This window comes from Triticum aestivum, chromosome 7A (assembly GCF_018294505.1).
Source record: "Triticum aestivum cultivar Chinese Spring chromosome 7A, IWGSC CS RefSeq v2.1, whole genome shotgun sequence".
Taxonomy (NCBI): Eukaryota; Viridiplantae; Streptophyta; class Magnoliopsida; order Poales; family Poaceae; genus Triticum; species Triticum aestivum.
This window is the reverse complement of record NC_057812.1, coordinates 33,047,334-33,069,785: the sequence shown is the minus strand read 5'-3', so window position 1 is coordinate 33,069,785 and position 22,452 is coordinate 33,047,334. Positions and strand designations below refer to the sequence as shown.

Below are 22,452 nucleotides of genomic sequence, written 5' to 3'. Positions count from 1 at the left end.
CAAGGGACACCGCCGCCAGCCGCCTCCAACCGAGTCGGATCGCCGTGCGGGGTGCGGCGGGGGGGGGGGGCATTCGCTGCTGGCACCACAAGGGTTGAGGGGGTTAAGGAGGGCGCTGTAAGGAGGGAGAGGAGCCCCTAGTCTCCTCGTTCGATTAGATGACGTGGGGGGACGGAGATCCGAAATCTCGGCCAGATTTGGAAATTTTCAACTAACTGAATCCTCTTAAAAGAAAAAAACCAAAAGCTAATAACAATAATAAGAAAAAAAATAATCATGCCTAATTCACAAATCACACCTCATCAGTCCTTGCCCCGATGGATGGATCAAGAAAAAACAAATCACCAAGTGCAACAATTGATTCGCCCCCAGCCCCCAGCCCCAGCCATCGCGCGGATCCCCAAAGAAGCATAGACATCTCTAAACCGCGGCAAGGAGGGGGGGCTCTCACCGTGGTTCTCGCTGTTGCCAGGATGCCCGCCGCAGTGTCTACTGCCAGACATCGCGAGGATTCGCTCTGCTCTTGCTTCTAGTGTCGAGCACAGCTGCCACTTTCCTTTCCTTCTAAGCTGGATGGAAATACTTTAAACCCTGGCGATCAAAGTAGACATCCCCTTTATTTCTGGCTCATATCTCTACTTTGTAGACTATACAATTAGAAAGAAGGAAATTTATTTGTTTCCCTTTATTCCGGATTCATTATTTTCCCTTAATTTACAGATAGTAAGAGTTATAAAAGAATAATAGGTTTAAAAGCCTTTACCACTTGCCCTCTACTTCAAATCCCCCCCTGCACTATTCTATATATACGAGTCAGATCAATACATAATATTATTATTACGGTTTCGATATTTTGTATATACATGTTCTTTCCTATCGATTTTTTTTAACCACATGATAATACCTTTTAATGTTTATTAAACCGACCGAAGTTATAGATAAGGAGTAAGAGCATTTACCAGTAAAAAAAGAAATGAGAGCATTTACTACTAGAGCCCTCAAAGCCGCCCCATAACCAGCCCAACCGTTTGGGCTATCCGGAAAACCCATATCTAGATGTATGTGGGGCGGGTATGGCGAGGCTTGGACACTGCCGCCATGTCGTATCGGCCTGCTCTGGCCCACGCCACCCACACTCCCCCTAAAAAACTCTACCCGCGTCTAACAAAACCTAGTCAAAACCTTAGTTGTCTCGCCCTCTCTGGCCCCCTCCCGTCCCCTCTCCTTCCTCTTCAATCTCTTGTGCCTACTCCATCATGGCCAGGTCCGGCCACAACTCCAACAGCGAGCCCCATCTCAATCAATAGAAAGCTAGTACAACATGCGAGAGAGCCAACTTTCACGCACGCGCAGACACACACACAAACTATGACACACACATACGAATGAATGAATTTGTTAATGGTACGAAACTTTTTCTTAAATTATACAATTTTTTTAAAAAAATTATAAAGCAATTTAAAAAAATTATGAACATGTTTTTTAATGTGTAAATATTTCATTTAAATGGCACAAACATTTTTTGGAATGACATAAACGTTTCAATTGAAATTATGAGAACAACATTTTTTTTAGATTCTAAGAACAATTACTAAAGTGTCACAAACATATACTTGAAACGTGTATACATTTTTTGAAAATGTTGGGAACATTTTTTAATACTATGAAACATTTCCTATTACATATGAAATATCGGTTCCGCTCCATGTTGAATCATAGCGATACTTCAACTATGAAGTTTTTCTTTCTTTCCAAATAGGTACATGCAAAAAAGATTGAAATCAAGTATCACATCTACAAGGAGTTGAGGAGCAGATGTCGCCTCAAAATGAAAAATCTGACTTCTTACATGTTCCTAAAGATGAACATTGCCATTAAAGTTGAGGATCCGAATTGTTTCCTGAAGGACGCAAAGATCCACTGCCATTTAAGCTTGGCATGCTGTATTGGGTGGAGCATTCGGGGATGAAGTCTGTGATGCCCATTGTCCCCTCCCAGATGTTTGCCCTGATTTCTTCTTCTTATTCTCAATAGACTCCCAACTACCCCCGGACCTGGATGCAGGACTGTAGGATCAGTTATCAGTTTATCACAATTGCAGCAAGTTGGGCAAATTGTTTGATCAGTTTTGGTATATATACTTTGGTTATGAACCAAATATAGACCAAGCAAGCAGTAATTGGCAATGGACAGCATGTTACAGAATTGAGCATGGTAACGTTAAGGAAAACCAAAGACAAGCAACCAAATAGTTCGCAGCATGAATATATCAACGGTCTTAACTATTTGAGATGATACTAGTTCATTCTTTTTGACAAAGATGAGACTCGTTCATAGTTGGACTATGTAATTAATCTATGCTCCAAGCAAGTCAAAGAACAAATCCAAGAAATCAAATCAAATAGAAACCCAACGAGTATATATCTAATCTTTGTACTCTCACTCGGACTGTGTAATCTAATCTCCAAGCTCATGGAACTAACTGAATCCTCAATGCAATCTCTCAGAAGCCTACTACTTCAAGTTTGGGGTTTACATGCAGCACCACGACCAGTCCAGCTGCATGGAGTCACGGTGGACTAACGTCACGCTCTACAGTAAACACTGAGTAGATGCATGGGTAGCATGCGTATTGGTATTGTGGTCTAGGGTAGCATGCATGTATATTTACGCGACGTACGGGCCCTATGTATATTAGTTTCCACGAGTTGAATAAAATTTGTCTCTTTGAGTGTCCGTAGTGTGAGTCATACTTGGAGGTCTAGCTGTGACAATGCCCTTATTAAGATATGAATTTAGAAACATTAAAACTGTGCACTAACAGAGCCCTCTCGTGCCATTAGGATTCCCAGCCGTAGGATCTGGTGTTCTGGCCGTTAGATCTCGTTCTTATCCCGCATGGGCTTTGTAAGCTGACCACTAACCTGCTCAACAGGAATGGGCTGCTGCTCCGGTAACTAAATCGGACATCTCCTGTGATTTTGGGCCAATTGGGTTGATGTGATGTAGGCCTGTGGTCTGACCACGCCAGCGACAGGGTAGCGCTCTCAGAGAGGGCGGCAATGCCGTCATCATCGTTGTTGACTCGCCAGTTATTGGCAACCTAAATCGCAGTTGCTGCAGGTCATTACTGGCAATCGATGTGCGATGATAATTGCAGGTCAGTTACTATTGTGATTCACCTTCTTCCTTTCCAGGCTCGCGTATATAATCACCAGCAGGCCTTCCAAGTCGTATCCTCCTCGCCGATGCCTACCACCTCCCAGCAACGGCGACCCCGCTCGGTGGCCGCAAGTGACGGCGCGTGCGAGCCATGCGAGCTACAATGGTCATCCATTCCCTTACAGCCCTACCTTGTTCATGCGCTGCTGGATGGGACACCATCTGTAAGACGACCCCTTCAAACCTTAAATCATTCATGTCTGAATCTAATGGATGGAAGGGAACTTTGTATTAACTTGCTCTGTCCAATAATTCATCTACCAATTTGTTGTCAAAATCATCGCGAGAAATATATTGTGATCTTAGATCCAAACTAAGTTTTCTTATTGATCTGGTGTGCTAAAAATTCCATTGCAGGAGAGCTATTCCGTATGATCATCTAATTTATGCACGTGCCTTTCCTATGGAACTGCAGAGTGGTTGCCCAAGATGTCAGCCCATTCTTCATGGTAATACATGCATGCTGAGTATATATTCTAATAATTCTCTTTTCCCAGTCCGAGACTCCGAGTCCCAGTACCAGTCCACCATGTTCTTATAAATTCTGAATATTGTTTGTCCAGCTTATTTCAAATTATAAAATTTAACAGTATAAGATTATATTCATAGTCAATACTTGCACAAAAAGCTGCTCATGTCCTTGCTGTTGAATGGAGACTTGCAATTGCTTAACTGGTCAGTGAACTCTCTATAGTTATCTACTCCCTCCGTTCCTAAATACCGTATAAGACCTTTTAGATAATCTAATAGGGACTACATATGGAGCAAAATGAGTGAATCTACACTCTAAAATATGTCTATACATCCGTACGTATAGTCCATATGGAAATTTCTAAAAGTGCTTATACTTAGAAAGGGAGGGACTAAATGTCAATATAGCTCAAGATACCCTGAAGGTCTTGAATGAAAGTAGTGGAGCGCTGTACAAGCATAAGCAAATTGATGGCCACTTATTCGGTGTTACAGCTAAACCAGAAAGCACACTTCTTATTTTATCCATGCATGCTCTCGCTGTTGCCATTGTTTTGTGCCATGTCTTACTTGTTTCACAGAAATTTCATCGCAGATCTATTGCAGCGTCATTTTCAATCCTGATCATTCATGGATGCATTCACTGTTGCCATTTTTGTACCCTGAAGATCTACGACAGTGTCGACTAAACCATGTGCTTTCTCATATTTAAAAACGTCTAATGAAACTGAACGAAATAACATGACTTCTACATGGATTTCCCTGATGAACATTAGCCTGTTATGGAAATCCAACCAAGTAAAATATTGTCTTGTCACCAAAAGATGAATTGAAGTCTTTGCGTAACAAGACCAAACTCAGGTACAGTACGGGATTAGTTATTCTCAACTCTTGAGGGAAATTATCAAACTTTGTTCTTACCTTGTTTCAAACTGAGCAAAGCAATGGCGAGTTTGTGTTGACCTCTGTATGGGAGACAGCCTGTGTGCTTGTGATTGTTCAATATGATTTTCAGTTAATACAAGTGTAGCTACTATCGTCGAAGCTGGTTTATTGTTATATAATTTTACTTTAGATGTACATGATGCGAGTTTAAAGTCTTTGATTAAGTCATAGCTAAGTGTGTTTCAGCCAACTTGAATAATTATCGGGGTAGGCTGTGCTTAGAAATTACATGTTAAAGGGGTGTTAACTATTTGCTCTAGCTATTTCGTTAAACTGTTTAGTGGCGGGCTACATCAAGTTCCCAAGAGTTTAGTAAAGATGTGGCTATGTGATCATTGTGTAAACAAGAGCTTAGTAATGATGTTTTTGTGCCACAATGGAGACAACTGATCAGTACCATTCTGCTCCTTTTCTTATTATTTTTGGAGCGTCACTAATCCAACCATCTCAGTCTATTTAGCGTTCCAATGAGTGTTGAGGCTCGCGGTGGCTATCGTTATGTTCTCACCCTCACTGATGACTTGAGTAGATATGAGTATATCTATTTGATGAAACACAAGTGTGAGACCTTTGAAAAGTTCAAGGAATTTCAGAGTGAGGTTGAAAATCAACGTGACAGAAAAATCAAGTTCCTACGATCAGATCGTGGAGGAGAATACTTGAGTCACGAATTTGGCACATACTTCAGAAAATGTGGAATAGTTTCACAACTCACGCCGCCTGGAACACCTCAGCGTAATGGTGTGTCCGAACGTCGTAATCGCACTCTATTAGATATGGTGCGATCTATGATGTCTCTTACCGATTTACCGCTATCTTTCTGGGGCTATGCTTTAGAGACTGCCGCATTCACTTTAAATAGGGCTCCGTCGAAATCCGTTGAGACGACACCGTATGAATTATGGTTTGGGAAGAAACCTAAGCTGTCGTTTCTAAAAGTTTGGGGATGCGATGCTTATGTCAAGAAACTTCAACCTGAAAAGCTCGAACCCAAGTCGGAAAAATGCGTCTTCATAGGATACCCTAAAGAAACTATTTGGTATACCTTCTACCTCAGATCCGAAGGCAAGATCTTTGTTGCCAAGAATGGATCCTTTCTAGAGAAAGAGTTTCTCTCGAAAAAAGTAAGTGGGAGGAAAGTAGAACTTGATGAAGTATTACCTCTTGAACCGGAAAATGGCGCAACTCAAGAAAATGTTCCTGAGGTGCCTGCACCGACTAGAGAGGAAGTTAATGATGATGATCAAGATACTTCTGATCAAGCTCCTGCTGAAATTCGTAGGTCCACAAGGACACGTTCCGCACCAGAGTGGTACGGCAACCCTGTCTTGGAAATCATGTTGTTAGACAACGGTGAACCTTCGAACTATGAAGAAGAGATGGCGGGCCCGGATTCCGACAAATGGCTAGAAGCCATGAAATCCGAGATAGGATCCATGTATGAAAACGAAGTATGGACTTTGACTAACTTGCCCGTTGAACGGCGAGCCATAGAAAATAAATGGATCTTTAAGAAGAAGACAGACGCGGATGGTAATGTGACCATCTATAAAGCTCGGCTTGTCGCTAAGGGTTATTGACAAGTTCAAGGGGTTGACTACGATGAGACTTTCTCACCGGTAGCGAAGCTAAAGTCCGTCTGAATCATGTTAGCAATTGCCGCATTCTACGATTATGAGATATGGCAAATGGACGTCAAAACGGCATTCCTTAATGGTTTCCTTAAGGAAGAATTGTATATGATGCAGCCGTAAGGTTTTGTCGATCCTAAGAATGCTGACAAGGTGTGCAAGCTCCAACGCTCGATTTATGGGCTGGTGCAAGCATCTCGGAGTTGGAACATTTTCTTTGATGAGATGATCAAAGCGTTTGGGTTTACGCAGACTTATGGAGAAGCCTGCGTTTATAAGAAAGTGAGTGGGAGCTCTGTAGCATTTCTCATACTATATGTAGATGACATACTTTTGATGGGAAATGATATAGAACTCTTGGACAGTATTAAGGCCTACTTGAATAAGAGTTTTTCAATGAAGGACCTTGGAGAAGCTGCTTATATATTAGGCATCAAAATCTATAGAGATAGATTGAGACGCCTCATAGGTCTTTCACAAAGCACATACCTTGATAAGATATTGAAGAAGTTCAATATGGATCAGTCTAAGAAGGAGTTCTTACCTGTGTTACAAGGTGTGAAATTGAGCTCTGCTCAATGTCCGACCACGGCAGAAGATATAGAAGAGATGAGTGTCATCCCCTATGCCTCAGCCATAGGTTCTATTATGTATGTCATGTTGTGTACCAGACCTGATGTAAACCTTGCCGTAAGTTTGGTAGGAAGGTACCAAAGTAATCCCGGCAAGGAACACTGGACAGCGGTCAAAAATATCCTGAAGTACCTGAAAAGGACTAAGGAAATGTTTCTCGTTTATGGAGGTGACGAAGAGCTCGTCGTAAAGGGTTACGTCGACGCTAGCTTCGACACAGATCTGGATGACTCTAAGTCACAAACCGGATACATGTATATTTTGACTGGTGGGGCAGTAAGCTGGTGCGGTTGCAAGCAGAGCGTCGTGGCGGGATCTACATGTGAAGCGGAGTACATGGCAGCCTCGGAGGCAGCACATGAAGCAATTTGGGTGAAGGAGTTCATCACCGACCTAGGAGTCATACCCAATGCGTCGGGGCCAATCAAACTCTTCTGTGACAACACTGGAGCTATTGCACTTGCCAAGGAGCCCAGGTTTCATAAGAAGACAAGGCACATCAAGCGTCGTTTCAACTCCATTCGTGAAAATGTTCAAGATGGAGACATAGATATTTGTAAAGTACATACGGACCTGAATGTAGCAGATCCGTTGACTAAACCTCTCCCTAGAGCAAAACATGATCAACACCAGAATTCCATGGGTGTTCGATTCATCACAATGTAACTAGATTATTGACTCTAGTGCAATTGGGAGACTGTTGGAAATATGCCCTAGAGGCAATAATAAAAGCATTATTATTATATTTCCTTGTTCATGATAATTGTATTTATTCATGCTATAATTGTGTTATCCGGAAATCGTAATATATGTGTGAATAATAGACACCAACATGTCCCTAGTAAGCCTCTAGTTGACTAGCTCGTTGATCAACAGATAGTCATGGTTTCCTGACTATGGACATTGGATGTCATTGATAACGAGATCACATCATTAGGAGAATGATGTGATGGACAAGACCCAATCCTAAATATAGCACAAGATCGTATAGTTCGTTTGCTAGAGTTTTCCAATGTCAAGTATCCTTTCCTTAGACCATGAGATCGTGTAACTCCCGGATACCGTAGGAGTGCTTTGGGTGTACCAAATGTCACAACGTAACTGGGTGACAATAAAGGTATACTACGGGTATCTCCAAAAGTGTCTGTTGGTATGACGGAGAGGTATCACTGGGCCCACTCGGTAATGCATCATCATTATGAGCTCAAAGTGACCAAGTGTCTGGTCACGGGATCATGCATTATGGTACGAGTAAAGTGACTTGCCTGTAACGAGATTGAATAAGGTATTGGGATACCGACGATCGAATCTCGGGCAAGTAACATACCGATTGACAAAGGGAATTGCATACGGGGTTGCTTGAATCCTCGACATCGTGGTTCATCCGATGAGATCATCGTGGAGCATGTGGGAGTCAACATGGGTATCCAGATCCCGCTGTTGGTTATTGACCGGAGAGTCGTCTCGGTCATGTCTGCTTGTCTCCCGAACCCGTAGGGTCTACACACTTAAGGTTCGGTGACGCCAGGGTTGTGAAGATATGTATATGCAGTAACCCGAATGTTTTTCGGAGTCCCGGATGAGAGCCCGGACGTCATGAGGAGTTTCGGAATGGTCCGGAGGTAAATAATTATATATAGGAAGTGCTGTTTCGGCCACCGGGACAAGTTTTGGGGTCACCGGTATTGTACCGGGACCACCGGAAGGGTCCCGGGGGTCCATCGGGTGGGGCCACCCATCCCGGAGGGCCCCATGGGCCAAAGTGGGGAGGGGAACCAGCCCATAGTGGGCTGGTGCGCCCCCCTAGGCCCACCCCATGCGCCTAGGGTTGAAACCCTACGGGTGGGGGGCGCCCCACCTTGGCTTGGGGGCCACTCCAGCCCTGGTCGCCGCCCCCCTAGGAGATCCAATCTCCTAGGGCCGGCGCCCCCCTAGGGGAGCCTATATATATGAGGGGAGGGAGGGGGCAGCCGCACCCTGAGTCCTGGCACCTCCCTCTCCCCTGCTACACCTCTCTCTCGTAGTATAAGGCGAAGCCCTGCTTCTGTGACGCCCTGCATCCACCACCACGCCGTCGTGCTACTGGATCTTCATCAACCTCTCCTTCCCCCTTGCTGGATCAAGAAGGAGGAGACGTCACGCTGACCGTACGTGTGTTGAACGCGGAGGTGTCGTCCGTTCGGTGCTAGGATCTCCGGTGATTTGGATCACGTCGTGTACGACTACCTCATCCCCGTTCTTTGAACGCTTCCGCACGCGATCTACAAAGGTATGTAGATGCATCCGATCACTCGTTGCTAGATGAACTCATAGATGGATCTTGGTGAAACCGTAGGAAAATTTTTGTTTTCTGCAACGTTCCCCAACACCATGTACCGGCATCGCCTTGTGGCAGCAGACATGTATAACATGGAGAGGCTCAAGTTGATGTGCAAAAACAAGTTGTGCAAGAGAATCGATGTGAGCACTGTGGCCAACGTGTTAGCATTGGCTGAGCTTCACCACTGCCGTGATCTCAAGGGTGCGTGCTTCGAATTTCTCAGCACTCCTCAAAATCTAAGCGAGGCCATGGCCACTGACGACTTCGAGTATCTGAGCAAAAGCTGCCCTTGTGTTGTCAAGGGGCTGATTACCCTGTGCTCTGCACCCTAGGCCAGTGATACTGATCGATGGGCTCCTATGTCTGGAGGGGATGCATGAAGACACTTCTAATTGTTGCGAAGTCCTGGATGTCGGATGTTGTTATTCGATCCTTTAATTTGTTGCTTCGTGGTTGTGATCTATGATTCTGCGATGCGCGCTGGTTATGCAATATCTAGTGAAAATGTTGTCGGTTAAACTCCAGTGTTGTCTGGCTTTCGCCCAGTAGTGTAATATCTAGTGACAATGTTTTTATTTCATCTATTTTGTGTTGCTTACGACATGTGCCACATGGTATCTAGTGACAATGTTGTTATTTAAACTCTAGTGTTATTGGGTTTTTTGATGTAGTGTTTGTGCCGATGCAGGAAAAAGTATATATGAGCTACACTCAAATGATGTTTACAATGTTTGCACGAGGGTGTGGGAACACAGGAGTGTTGAAAGAAATGGGGTATTTCACACACATTATCTTAAGAGCCTTCTCTAGTGCTATATGTATATCACTAAAGTGATGGCTATAATAGTATGGCTTAGTGATGACTATAATAGTATGGCTTTTGACTAATTCCCATTAAAGATTTCAAACAAAAACGATATCAAACAAATAATGACAGTCAGATAGAATTTCATATAAAATACTGAGACTATAAATAAAAATATGATAGCGTTCAACGCATCGTGGGTCACACATTGCAATAATCTCGAATAGCTGGTAGGTTGGCACTATGAGTTTGTACATGATAGGAAAAAGATGGGTATGGGCGCTCTTGAGAAATTGAGCAAGCCATGAAATGCATTTTTTACAGTGAAGTACAAGAAACATATCAGAACTGCATACTCTGAGGTACGTACAATGTTTCATCTCAGCTCCTCCCGCTCTGCCTATTCATGGCCATCCGATGCATACTACAAGAAATCACGGTGTTGGATCAAGTTCATGGAGTGAAGTTACATTCACTTTGACATTACCCCTCCTTTGACTATCACACGACCCGCCAAATACTGGCCCATGACACAAAAGTCAACCATGCCAGCCAAACATAAAAAAAATACCAAGGGTGAAAATGTAACGAAGCCCCATGGTCTTTGTTTCAAAATCTTGTGGCAATGCTTGTTAAGGAGTTGGACCGATGCTTGACCCTCACGCCACTACGCCATACTAACTCCTCTACCTCTGGCGGGTAGTGCTCAGGGTTTGGGGGCAGCTTTCTTTTCGGGGGGTTTCAGCCACCATTTTTTCATATATATTTTTTGGATTTCTCTTGGAAGCAGTTTTTTACTTGCTTTTCAGTGTTTTTTGTTTAGTTATTAATTTTTATTTTTAAATTACTTTTAGGTTCATTTTCCATTTTATTAATATTTTTAAACAAGTGGATTTTTTAAATTTTCAAGGGCATCTTTTTATAAAATGTTTGAACAAGTTTTAAAATTATCCAAACATTTAGAAGTTCATGAATACTTTTATATCATCTGTACATATTTTATAGAAGTGCACTAATCTTTTTAGATACAGTAAAATTCTCTAGAATATGCATGAACATTTTTATAAAAATGTGTGGACACATATAAAATTGAATTGACATTTTTCATACTTGTGAAAGTTTTTAAAATTAAAATAATTTTTTAAAAATATGTTAAGACTTTTTAAGTAACATGGATAGTTGTATAAATATGTGAACACGTTTTTTACATACGCATATATTTTTAAAGTATTCATGAACATTTGGTTCAAATGGTTGGAAACTTCTCTAAAATTACTTGTACATTCTCCTGAAATGCTTCACACTTTTGAAATTACGTGGACTTTTCATTTATAACTTTTAACTCCGGTTGCATTAAATTTGTAAAATAAGTTTTTACAAAATATACAAATGTGTAGACCATTTCGAAATAATTATAAAGGTGGGAAATGAAAAGGAACTTTGCTAAAAGGCCTGAAGCTGTGAGCTTTCTTTGAACGATATGTCGTAGTGTAGCGCCCTACCTCTACCTAGATCACCTATTTAGTTCTCACTGCGAAGGATACTACACAAAGTGTACTAATGGTGCACTCCAGCGCTATCGCCGACGCAACTCATTAGCGTCCCTTTTTGTGCTTCTTTACTAGTTTTCTTCCCTTTTTCCTTTCTACGATTTTTTCATTTTTTTCTTCATTTCAATTTTCATCATTTTAACATAAGAATATTATTTAAAAGTTGAAGAATTTTTTATTTTTATAAAATTATAAATATTTATTTTAAATTTAATGAACCTTCTATTCAAGTTTGTGAACATTTATAAATTTCACAAACATTTTCTAAAAATTATAGACATTTCAAGATCCGTTTACATTTTTTAAATGGTTTAAAAATCATAAATTTTTTTTGTAATCCGTGAATTTATCTTAAATGACGGAACATTTTTGAAGTCGTGAAAAGATTGTAAAATTACAGCAACAATTTTTTTAATCTACCAAAGGCAATTGATCATCCTGGTTTTGTGGGAATTATGGATAGAACGAAACCAATGCATTTTCAGAGGAAAGAGAGCCAAGGTAGAAGATGTGTTGGTCATATTTGACTAGTATTTATTGATCTCTATCTTAACAAACCATTAGGTAACCAATAGTTACTACATAAACATGGGAAGGTCATATTCATTTACTCTATCCATATACCCCTCTGGCGCTTCTTTCGTAGTGGGCCGGCCCATGTAGTGTTTCTTTTTGCACCAGTTTTGGGGAGTGTCTAGATGCTTACGGTCCTGCTTTTTTTCTTTATCTGTGGTTTCTCCTTTTTCACTTGGTTTTTCATTATCCATTTTTGTCCATTTTCTAAACTTTCCTAAGAATCATGAATATTTTTAAATATTGTGAGAATTTTTACAACTCCGCAATTTTTTTAAAAAAATTCTTGACTTTTTAAATATTCACGATTTTTTAATTTACAAACATATTTAAAATTTGTGTTTTTTAAAATTCATGAAATTTTAAAAAATCCACAAACATTTTTTTTCAAATTCAAGATAATTTTTAATCTGCAAACAATTTTGTAATGTATGATTTTTTGTAATTTATAAAAACGGAGTGGGGGTGTTACAATTTTTTAATGCAAGTGATTGAACAGTGCGTGAGGTAAATAATTCGATACGTGAGGTCTGCTCTAAATTTCAGCTCATTTGGACATCTGAGCAGGTCTCGGCAAAAAAGACAAACCGGGTCAGAACAGTTCGTGAACAGTAAACTTTTTTTACAGACTCTGATTTGTCTGTTTTGCCGAGAGCTTCTCAGATCTCCAAATAAGTAGAAATTTGGAGCGTACCTCACGCATCAAATTATCTACCGCACAAAAAAAGTTGAAATTTTTAGTATTTGTTTTGTTTTTCTTTCTAAGCGCGGGTGCAGATGAACCCCGGAGGAGAAACTCCGCGTCCGGAAATCCTAAACAGTATATGCTTCTAACACTGGCAGCACGGCCTTCGAACATATAGCTCCCGGCGCAACAGCTGCGCCCAGCATGAAGGGCTTTCCATCATCATTCCTTTCCTCTCCCTCGTTTCTTTCTTGGCCCACCAGAGCAGAAAGCCCATATAGCCCCAGCTCTCTCATCCAAGCTGCCTCTTTCTTCTTGCTCAGCCTCGGACGCAATGGCCGCCGTTGGACTTCTCGGCGCGCGTCCGGCTCCGGCGACCGGCCGCCTGGAGAGGCGGGCGGGGGCTCCACCGGCCGCGGGTAGCTGGGGCTGGCGTGCCCGCCCGCGCTCCCTTCGGTCCGTTCCGCCGCCCGGGGGAGCGGGGAGGGGAGGGGTAAGGGCGGCGAGGCCCACGCGCGCCGCGATGGGCGGCGGCGACCTGTACGCCCTCGACTTCGACGGCGTCTTCTGCGACAGCTGCGGGGAGAGCTCCCTCTCCGCCGTCAAGGTCCGCTCCTAACTCCGTCCTCCTCCGCCGTGTTTCTTGCGTTGACTAAACGTGGATGTGGTTGACCCGGTGCGCTGTGGCAGGCCGCCAAGGTGAGGTGGCCGTGGGTGTTTGAGCAGGTCGACGCCGCCATGGAGGAGTGGATAGTGGAGCAGATGCACACCGTAAGCCCCTCCTTTGCTCTTGTTCCCCACCGACTAATGTAGTACTTAGCTGCTGCCTATGTACAGTATGTCAGTCAGTCTGTATATGCTCAATCCTATGTACAGGTTCTTGGCTAACACTAGCATGTCGAAGCTCCATTTAGAAATGCTGTGGCTTTGCAGAACTGATTTTGTTGATTAGTTGGAAGCGTCTTTTATGGAGATGCAGGAAATCTCCCCCTAAGCAGATTCCATGTTGCAATGCACCTTACCACAGCAAATTTTGCGGCTTACTGTAGCAGTTTTGACTGACAAGAATGTGACAAAAAAGAACAGTAAAATGAATAGCTAACACTTACCCCCAAAATGTGATGGATGATTGAGGTTAGTGGGTTGGAGCGGTAAGCACTGTGCGGCTTGCTCATGTTGTTGGTTCTGTGACGTTATTTGGTGCCCTGTCCTGAACTACTCAGCCACTTAGTAAAACTTAGCTTATTGTTGCCTCGGGCTTTCAAATTCAACCAAGAATCTACTTTCCCCTATGGTCCTTGCCAATTATCATCACCATCCATCCTTAGTAGTGAAATCACCGCTGCGCATCAGCCAGCCGCCATAGTTATTCGGAAGCTTTGCAGCAACTTCGGCGCAGTTCTCTGCTCCTCAGTGTGCAGATACAGACCCGGGACTGGGTTAAATTTAGGTGCATTTTTTGGTAATTAAGAGCCCTGGCGTCGAAGGACAGTGTCGGTATCAAAACAAATTTTAAGGTTGTTGTAAGCAGGTGGTCTCTTGAGAGTTGAGAGGATGATGGTACAGAATAATGGTGTCAAACCTTCCTCACTTAGTTTCTCCAGAACACATGAAACATGATTTTTGACCAAGCAAACAAGGTGAATATTGCCCCCTTCATTCATATATCCATTATATGAAGTTATCCCATATATCTACTCTTATAAAAAGCAGAGTTGGTGATGATGGTGTGCCTGCCATCCTGCAATATAGGCCGTCCGATCTATATCTAATGGATAGGAAGGAAACTATGACAATTTACCCGCACTCCTCTCCACATTTGCAGATAAGGCCTTTCCTCGTTCATCATTTTCTCCCACAAGATATTGATGTTCCGTGCAACGCACAGGCATCTTGCTAGTACAACTAAAAATGTATTGTTACATACTTGTTTGCCCACAGTTCCTAAACGTATGAGCAATCCACATGTTACAAATATCTGGTACTACTGTGGATAGTAGAACACCAGTGATAATTAACCTTTTCTGTTTTTCAAATAAGGCTTTTAAAGAATGGTGCTATGAATAAATTGAGCTGCTCGCTCTCATGAAGCATAATAGGACCATGTTCTCATATTGGTTCCATGACGAGTAACATAGTATCCCTCTTATAATTTTACTGTTTATAGTTCATTACTTAGGATGTTTTGTTCTATTTCAGCTCCGTCCAGTGATAGAAACAGGATATGAGAACCTGTTGCTTGTAAGGTTGCTTGTTGAGATCCAGATACCCTCTGCTCGAAAATCATCAGTAAGTTCTGTACTGCTTCATCTGTATTATATTCATGACCAAATAACATCAGTCCTGTCAAAGGTGGTAAAAGAATAGGCAAATGATTTTAGGCTTCTAGCTTGATCGAATTTTTATATTAAGGTGGTATTTGCAAGGTTGCAGATGGGCTTAGCATCCAACAAATATTGGACAACTGGTCAAAACTGTTGCCCACTCTCATGGATGAGTGGCAAGAAGATAGGGAATCTCTTGTAGATCTCTTTGGCTGTGTAAGGGATGACTGGCTTGAAAATGATTTGTCTGGCTGGATAGGTGCTAACAGGTGACTGATCTATGGAATAATTGGTGTATATTTTCTTGCTGGTCTGACCAATATACTCAGAGAAATGGAGTTGCATTTAACTAAACATTTTGTTTTTTCACTATTGACGGTTGGTGTTTTATCCTCAATTGAGAGGTATACTTAAAAACTTTCCAAAGCACTCTCAGGCTCATGACCACATGGATGCAATACAGATCGTGCATTTCTATTCCCTATTTCTCTTAGACAGAGATGCAAAGATAGTTTAAGAAATAGTAGCAGAAGACTCATTGCATCTAAGTGGGACTAACCTGTAAATGACTTTCTAATTTGTGTTACTCAATGTGATATGTTGATCAGTGGTTTTCAAATACGTTGGAAAGAATATTGATCATTAATAGTTCTTGATTATTGGCTCCACGTTTGCACCCTATCCCTTTATGTGCATGCGTGTCTCCATGAGAACATATGTGCTTTGTTATGTGTTAATATTGCTTGAGTTTATGATTCTGTCTTACAATTTAAGTTGATTTTATTGCTCTGCGTGAAAGTTTTGTTTCACTTGACAAATCAAAATTCTGTATGTCACTTCCGAGCAGGCAGTATCTGCACTTTTCCCACTCTCTTTTCAGTTTTATAGCTAGTACACGTCCGAAAAAGTTGAAATGGCGTGGTGTCTCTCAAGTGTCTCATGTTCATTATACATATCGAACAAAGGATATTGTGCAACTGATGGACAAACCAATGTGTGGCTGCAGGTTTTATCCTGGGACAGCTGATGCATTAAAGCTTTCAAGCTCTGAACTTTACATAGTCACAACAAAACAGGTCTATCTCCTACATTTTTCTTCTGTGCAACCTAACTTATCATGATCTTCTATATCATAGGGTTTCAGTTTCTGTTTTATGAACAACCAAGCATTTTGTTTCAACAAATGGTTCTAACAACCATCTTTAGGCTTTATCATTTTGTTGATGTTTTTTACAGTGATGATTTAGCTTTTAGTTAATTCCCAGCTGCCCTGTAGGTAACGCAGAATGCTGATCTTCTACTGATCACTTTTTTATTGTCTTTCAGAGTAGATTTACTGGAGCACTACTTAAAGAATTGGCTGGAGTAGATTTTCCCTCTGAAAGGATATATGGACTTGGATCTGGGTTAGTAAGGCCCTTTCTTGCCGTTCCTTCACTTATCAAGGATTTTCTTACTGACTCTGATTTCATTATTCAGTCCGAAGGTAAAAGTTCTCCAGCAGTTGCAGGAAATGCCACAGCACCAAGGTCTTACACTTCAGTAAGTCCATCATTTGTATGATTGACTTTAATACCATATACTGCATCGGAAAGCTAAGTTCTGGAGAACAATATATAAATATTCCTCTCCTGCATAATCAATTAGTTGGTATACAATACTACTTACAGCTGGTCATAATATTGTTTTTCTTTTTTTTTCTGTCTACTTATTAACCTATGTTTACAATATGCACAGTAATCAAACAAAGCAATTCTTTGTACATTATGGGGATCACTTACTACGTCGTTATCTTGATTTTTAAACAGATTATTGTTATATCGTGGATCAAAAGTTGCTCATCTGAATCATTGTTCAATATACAAATTATGCAATGGATAACAGTACCTTCAAACTCAAGAAAATCAAGGAATGATAATTTTGTCTTTTTTTTCTCTTTGTTGCGCTTTAACAGTTTCGTCGAGGACCGACTAGCGACTCTGAAGAACGTGATCAAAGAACCAGCGCTGGACAAATGGAACCTCTACCTGGGTAAGTCATAGTTCTGGCTAGCCAAACCCAGTGGTTAACTCATAGTTGAAAAACTAACCTATGTAGCTGATGTTGCTGGATGCCGTTTGGGCAGTGAAATGGGGATACAACACGCAAAAAGAGAGGGAAGAAGCAGGGGCTTTACCAAGGATCCAACTCATTGATCTCCCAGATTTCAGTAAGCAGCTGAAATAATCGACTGGCAGTGACACTCGGACATTGACGTGACCTACAAAACTTTGTTTTGTTCGATGTACTTGCAAACAGCAGGAGAAATACTTGATGTTCTTTTTTCCGATTGTTTGCATATTTGTGAACTGGTTTACTTCCAGCACATATATATGCACATTGGATCTGTCAATCGAGCACAGCTAAAAACCTGGAGCAGAGTTCCTGTCAAACCTGGCATATTTATTTTTTGCATTATTAGTGTCCAAATGTAGAACAACAGTATTTGTGGCCTCTCACACTTCACCTGAATTATAGAGAGTAATCAACTCCTGAATATCTCTCACCCATCCCTAGCAGTACATGCCCTTGAATTCGGATCCAACTGTAACCAAATCCACCTCTCAACGCTTTGAACTGGACGACTGGAGGACCTGTTTCCGGCATATATCTAGCTGACCAACACTAGTGCAACCAGCAATACTTTGGCTTTAGCAACTGAGTACACCCTAAATTCAAATTGTACCGCCAAAATGTCTTATATTTAGGAACGGAGGGTGTGGTATATAAACTAAGTACTCGTAAGAAGCTTTATGAAACGCCATAGCTTGCAAAAACGTCTTACATTATGGGATGGAGGGAGTACACCCTAAATTCAAATTGTACTGCTAAAATGTCTTACATTTAGGAACAGAGGGTGTAGTATATAATGTGTTACATTTAGGAACAGAGGGTGTAGTATATAAACTAAGTACTCGTAAGAAGCTTTGTGAAACGCTTGTACGGCTCCCTGACTTGATAGCATTGTGCATGCCCACAAGGCCACAAATATACACTAAGCAAAAAAAAAAAAGGGCCACAAATATACTGAGATTTTTCGGCACATAAATAGCTAACGCGTTACAACTAGGCAAGGGTTGCAATGTCACATAAAATAAGATAAATCATCATTGCAAAGAAAGACCTAACATTGGTTGTGCATAAAAACCTGGCCTTTAGCCATCCAAGTTTAGGCAGCTAGAATTACAGATGGACAGTGAATCTTGCTAAAACTTTGGCACTAGAAAGTACTCCATCCGTTCATAAATATTAGATGTTCTAAAAAAATTCACAATTGGATGATTACAGACAGTCTTAGTGTGTGGTTCATATTAAAATATTCAAAATATCATATATTTGTGAACGGAGGGAGTACATGACTATCCTTGTTAAATTATTTGTTAAACAATCATTCTCACTTCCGAATGCCATCACCAGTGACCATTATACGACATTCCAATACACTAGTGCATCATCTAAAACTCAGGCTAAGACAAGGTTCTCTGTCAACTGTTAACCCTCTTCTACCTACTATGGCTTCCAATTCTACAACATCTTAATAACAGCTACGACACGATGTTAGACATGACGCTCATCAGCCATGGAATCCAAATCACTATCATACTCATCGCTCATCAAAGTCATGTCACTGCCATACCCATCACTATCCTCCAACGGATCATTGTAAAGGCGATCCTCTTCTACCCTACCATTAAGCCTCTCCGTTGTGACGCGACTATGGTCGATGATCTTTGTATTGGTGTAATATGGTTGGTCCACTGCAGGATCAAAATCATCGTCGCAGGGGTCTTCTCCACAGACCATCTTCTCAAACTCCAACTTGCGCCCATGGAAGTCTTCCCCAACCGGATGCACAATCCTAATACCCATGTGGTCACAGTAAAGGCACCGTACTCGTCCTGCCAAAAACAAATGTCATCAATATTCATGAAGGGCTGCATCCTAAACTCTAAGCGTCAAAAATTCATTAAAAGATAAAAATGCTCTGTGGCTCACAAATTTCATCATGCATAGAACCATAAAATATTTGTTGCTCCTAATTGTTGCAAAACAAAGTAACCACCAATGCATACAAATATAAACCATATGTTTCTTGAAGCAAATTAGCGTGCGGGTTAGGAGGTCATCCAGCTACATGTTTGCCTGCTTTGCTAGGGAGCAACGCCGCTTGATCTGAATGTTGGCTAACAAACCTACACCATTGAGATATTTGATTGAAAGCGTTTTTTCCTTGAAATATTTCGTCTTTCACACTAAATAGGAGGTATCGGCCAAACACTTAGCAACAACATTTCATTTGCTAACACCTAGTAGCTGTTAATAAATTAACTAGCAATAGCACATAACAACAAACTAGATCACCAAAGTATACATATCAGTCATGCTCTTCAGGCGTTTACATAAAGGACAAGATATGAAAACAATTTGCACAGGGTTAGCTAGATCATACCGGCACATGGTAACGGCACCCACACGCGACAGACGAAGGGTTGTGGCATTCCAGCTCTGTCATCATCATCATCATTGCAAACCTCAGCGAAGAATAGCAGCGGAGTTGTGCCGGCAGGAAACTGAGTGCCTTTGGGAGTTGCCAGGAAATTGACATGGGTGCGGTAGCACTTAGCATCAGTGCCAACTGGGCCTGACACGTATTTGTTCACACCACAGATTGTATGAAGCTCATACATGGGTTCCTGTAAATGGAGAGGGGAGGTAAATTAAATTAGTTCAGTTAGCTAGTTTTGCATAGCAAGGCATTTGACAAAATGCTAGCAACAACAACAACAACAACAACAAGCAAGCAAGACAAACAAACCTACCCCGCTGAGCATCGCGGCATATGCACTCAATGCAGCATTGATCTTTTTGCACATCATTGTTTGCGATGACAAGTACCATGGATGGGGGAACCGGCGAAGCGGCTGCTCGCCGCAGGCAGCCTCAGGACACAACAACCTGGCAAGGCACTGAACATCTTGAGAGGAGAGTTGGCCAGTACTACCTTGTAGGATAGATGATATCCGCTCATCACATGGACATAGACGTCGCAAAAGCTTTGCTTGAGCATCGGGGTTGGGGTGGTAGGCCGCCGTAGCGGCGGCCAAGAAGGCTCTGTCCAAGCCGGCAGCTGCCTCGTCGTCATCATCGAGGCGGCGGTCCGTGAGGAGTAGGTCGCCGTCTGCCTGGAGCAGGCAGTAGATGGCCTGATCGAAATCGGTGAGATGACGGTGGCGTGTGCAGAGGAAGGAGACGAGGCCGTACAAGGAGCAGTTCTCCGTCCGGTGGAGGATCATGGTGCCGATCACGTCCACCTCGAGTTTTACGGCGGGCGGGAACGCCGCGTCGTGCCAGATAGTGTTGATGATAATGTTGGAGACGGGGTCGAGCGGGCCGTAGCAGTGGCCGGCCACGAGCAGGCTGCGGTGGAGCCGGGAGCGCAGCTCGCCGGCCGGCAACCGGGCGATGGCCTCGAGGTAGAACCCGTGGAGCGCGTCCTGGAGCGTGCCGTTGAGGGCGGTGGTGGTCTGGTGCGGCACGCTGCGGCGAGGAGGAGGCGGACGAGAGGCCGTCAGTCGTCGCCACAGGTCTTGGTGTGCCGGGGGCGGCAATCCGTCGAGCAGGTTGGGGAGCCTGTCGAGGCTGGATTCGGGGGAGCGGCGGCGCACGTCGGCGAGGAGGCGCACGGTGTCGTCGAGGCGGCCGGAGATGGCGAGCCAGTCGCGGACGAGGCGATCGGGGTCCGGGTGCCTGGCGGCCAGGGCGGCGCACCTGAGGGCCATCACGAGGGCCTCCTCGACGGCGGGCCCGGGTGATGACCCTAACCGCGTCATGCCGAGGTCCGACGCGACGGCGCGGACGGCGGCGAGCAGGTCGGCGCCGGCGAGGAACAGGAAGCGCACGGCGTGGCAGTCGGTGAGGTAGGGGAAGAAGCGGGTGAGGAACGCGACGAGTCCGTCCAGCGAGCGGCGCTCCAGGTCCCCGAGCTTGTCCTCGGGGACGTGGACGAGGTCGCCCGGCTCGCCGCGGGAGACGAGGGTGTTGGCCACGATGTTGGAGACCGGGTCGAGGAGGCCGAGGCTAGAGAACAAGGATGAACAGAATGGATGAAGTAGAGAATATAGCTGGCCAAACGGGCCGGGCTAAACAGGCCGGCCCGCGAGCACGCCGGCACGGCCCGCCATGGGCCAGGCATGGCACGGGCTAAACGGGCCGTGCCCGGCACGCGGCACGCCTTGGGCCGTGCCTGGGCCTGGAGCCTGGGCACGCGGGCCGGCACGGCACGGCCCGTTTAATTTTTTTATATATTTTTTAGATTTATATATATATATATATATATATACCTAAAATACAGCCCAATAGGCCTAAAAACCAGCCCAGCAGGCTGAAAATGTGCAGCCCAGCGTGCTAAACGGGCCATCGGGCCGGCCCGTTTACTAATCAGGCCGTGCCTGGGCCAAGGAGCAGCGCCCGTGGGCCGGCACGGCACGGCCCGACTATTAAACGTGCCATGGCGGGCCGTGCCGGGCCAGGCACGATTAGCACGGGCCGTGCCGTGCCGTGCCGGGCCGGCCCGTTTGGCCAGGTCTGGTAGAAGAACAAGGATGAGCAGAATGCACGCATGAACTGGAGGAGGTGGATGAGTGAGAGAGAAGCTGCTGGATGGGGATAAAATGCAGAAGGTGGTGCAGGCCGCCGATTAACTCCTCTAAAACAATAATGTGGGATCAATACAATTATTGTGTGATGGGACATACATACTTATTGTGTGGTGGGGCATTCACACGTACTGGCCGTGTCATACATGGACAATACAACATTGACACACTGCCAAGAAATCAATATACATGCCTCGTTGTATAATTACTGCACTGATCTTTGTGCAGCGAACGGATGAGATACCATCCTCGCATGGCCGCATGTCCACCCGTGATTTATCGGTGCCCGAAGGAGTCCTAGATTGTGCACCTTATATACCCCTCAAAACAAAAGTTGTGGCGATGGATGGTTAAAGGGACTGTGGTATCCTTGGCCCACCAGGGTTTAAGTCCTGATGCTCGCATTTATTCCTAGATTTATTTCAGGATTTTCGGCGATGCACATTCAGTGTGAGGAGATGTTTCTGTCGATGACGAGTTGCCTATTGTTAAGATTAAAGTATAATCTGTAATTAAGGGAAATCTCCCCTTGCCCATCGAACGAGCGGTTGCTCCCGCACGGACGCCTGTGTCCGTTGCAACCGTCGCCTCTCTCCCA

The 22,452-nt window shown here is 43.6% G+C and overlaps 2 protein-coding genes across 2 annotated transcripts; one reads left to right on the top strand and one right to left on the bottom strand.

Moving 5' to 3' along the window:
* The first annotated feature begins 13,136 nt into the window (after positions 1–13,136).
* LOC123151112 (uncharacterized) lies at positions 13,137–17,591 on the top strand. The gene is made up of 9 exons (XM_044570885.1): positions 13,137–13,442; positions 13,526–13,606; positions 15,035–15,124; positions 15,262–15,428; positions 16,166–16,235; positions 16,486–16,565; positions 16,639–16,701; positions 17,114–17,190; positions 17,285–17,591. Exons 1-9 carry the CDS (start codon positions 13,170–13,172, stop codon positions 17,383–17,385), a joined length of 1,002 nt encoding a protein of 333 aa, XP_044426820.1. The 5' UTR covers positions 13,137–13,169; the 3' UTR covers positions 17,386–17,591.
* A 1,033-nt stretch (positions 17,592–18,624) lies between these two features.
* Positions 18,625–20,502, bottom strand: LOC123154464 (uncharacterized). Its single transcript, XM_044573193.1, has 3 exons — positions 20,019–20,502; positions 19,649–19,892; positions 18,625–19,097 (listed from the first exon to the last, which is right to left on the bottom strand). Exons 1-3 carry the CDS (start codon positions 20,490–20,492, stop codon positions 18,757–18,759), a joined length of 1,059 nt encoding a protein of 352 aa, XP_044429128.1. The 5' UTR covers positions 20,493–20,502; the 3' UTR covers positions 18,625–18,756.
* Positions 20,503–22,452: the final 1,950 nt, after the last annotated feature.

Bases quoted from the DNA above. Each gene is read 5' to 3' on its own strand.
- LOC123151112 (XM_044570885.1), top strand. From the start codon at position 13,170: ATGGCCGCCGTTGGACTTCTCGGCGCGCGTCCGGCTCCGGCGACCGGC. The intron at 15,125-15,261 runs GTAAGTTCTGTA...GGTATTTGCAAG, and splicing joins CCTCTGCTCGAAAATCATCA to GTTGCAGATGGGCTTAGCAT. The intron at 17,191-17,284 runs GTAAGTCATAGT...CCGTTTGGGCAG, and splicing joins CAAATGGAACCTCTACCTGG to TGAAATGGGGATACAACACG.
- LOC123154464 (XM_044573193.1), bottom strand. From the start codon at position 20,492: ATGATCCTCCACCGGACGGAGAACTGCTCCTTGTACGGCCTCGTCTCC. The intron at 19,893-20,018 runs GTAGGTTTGTTT...CTCCATTTACAG, and splicing joins ATGCCGCGATGCTCAGCGGG to GAACCCATGTATGAGCTTCA. The intron at 19,098-19,648 runs GTATGATCTAGC...TGTTTTTGGCAG, and splicing joins GGTGCCGTTACCATGTGCCG to GACGAGTACGGTGCCTTTAC.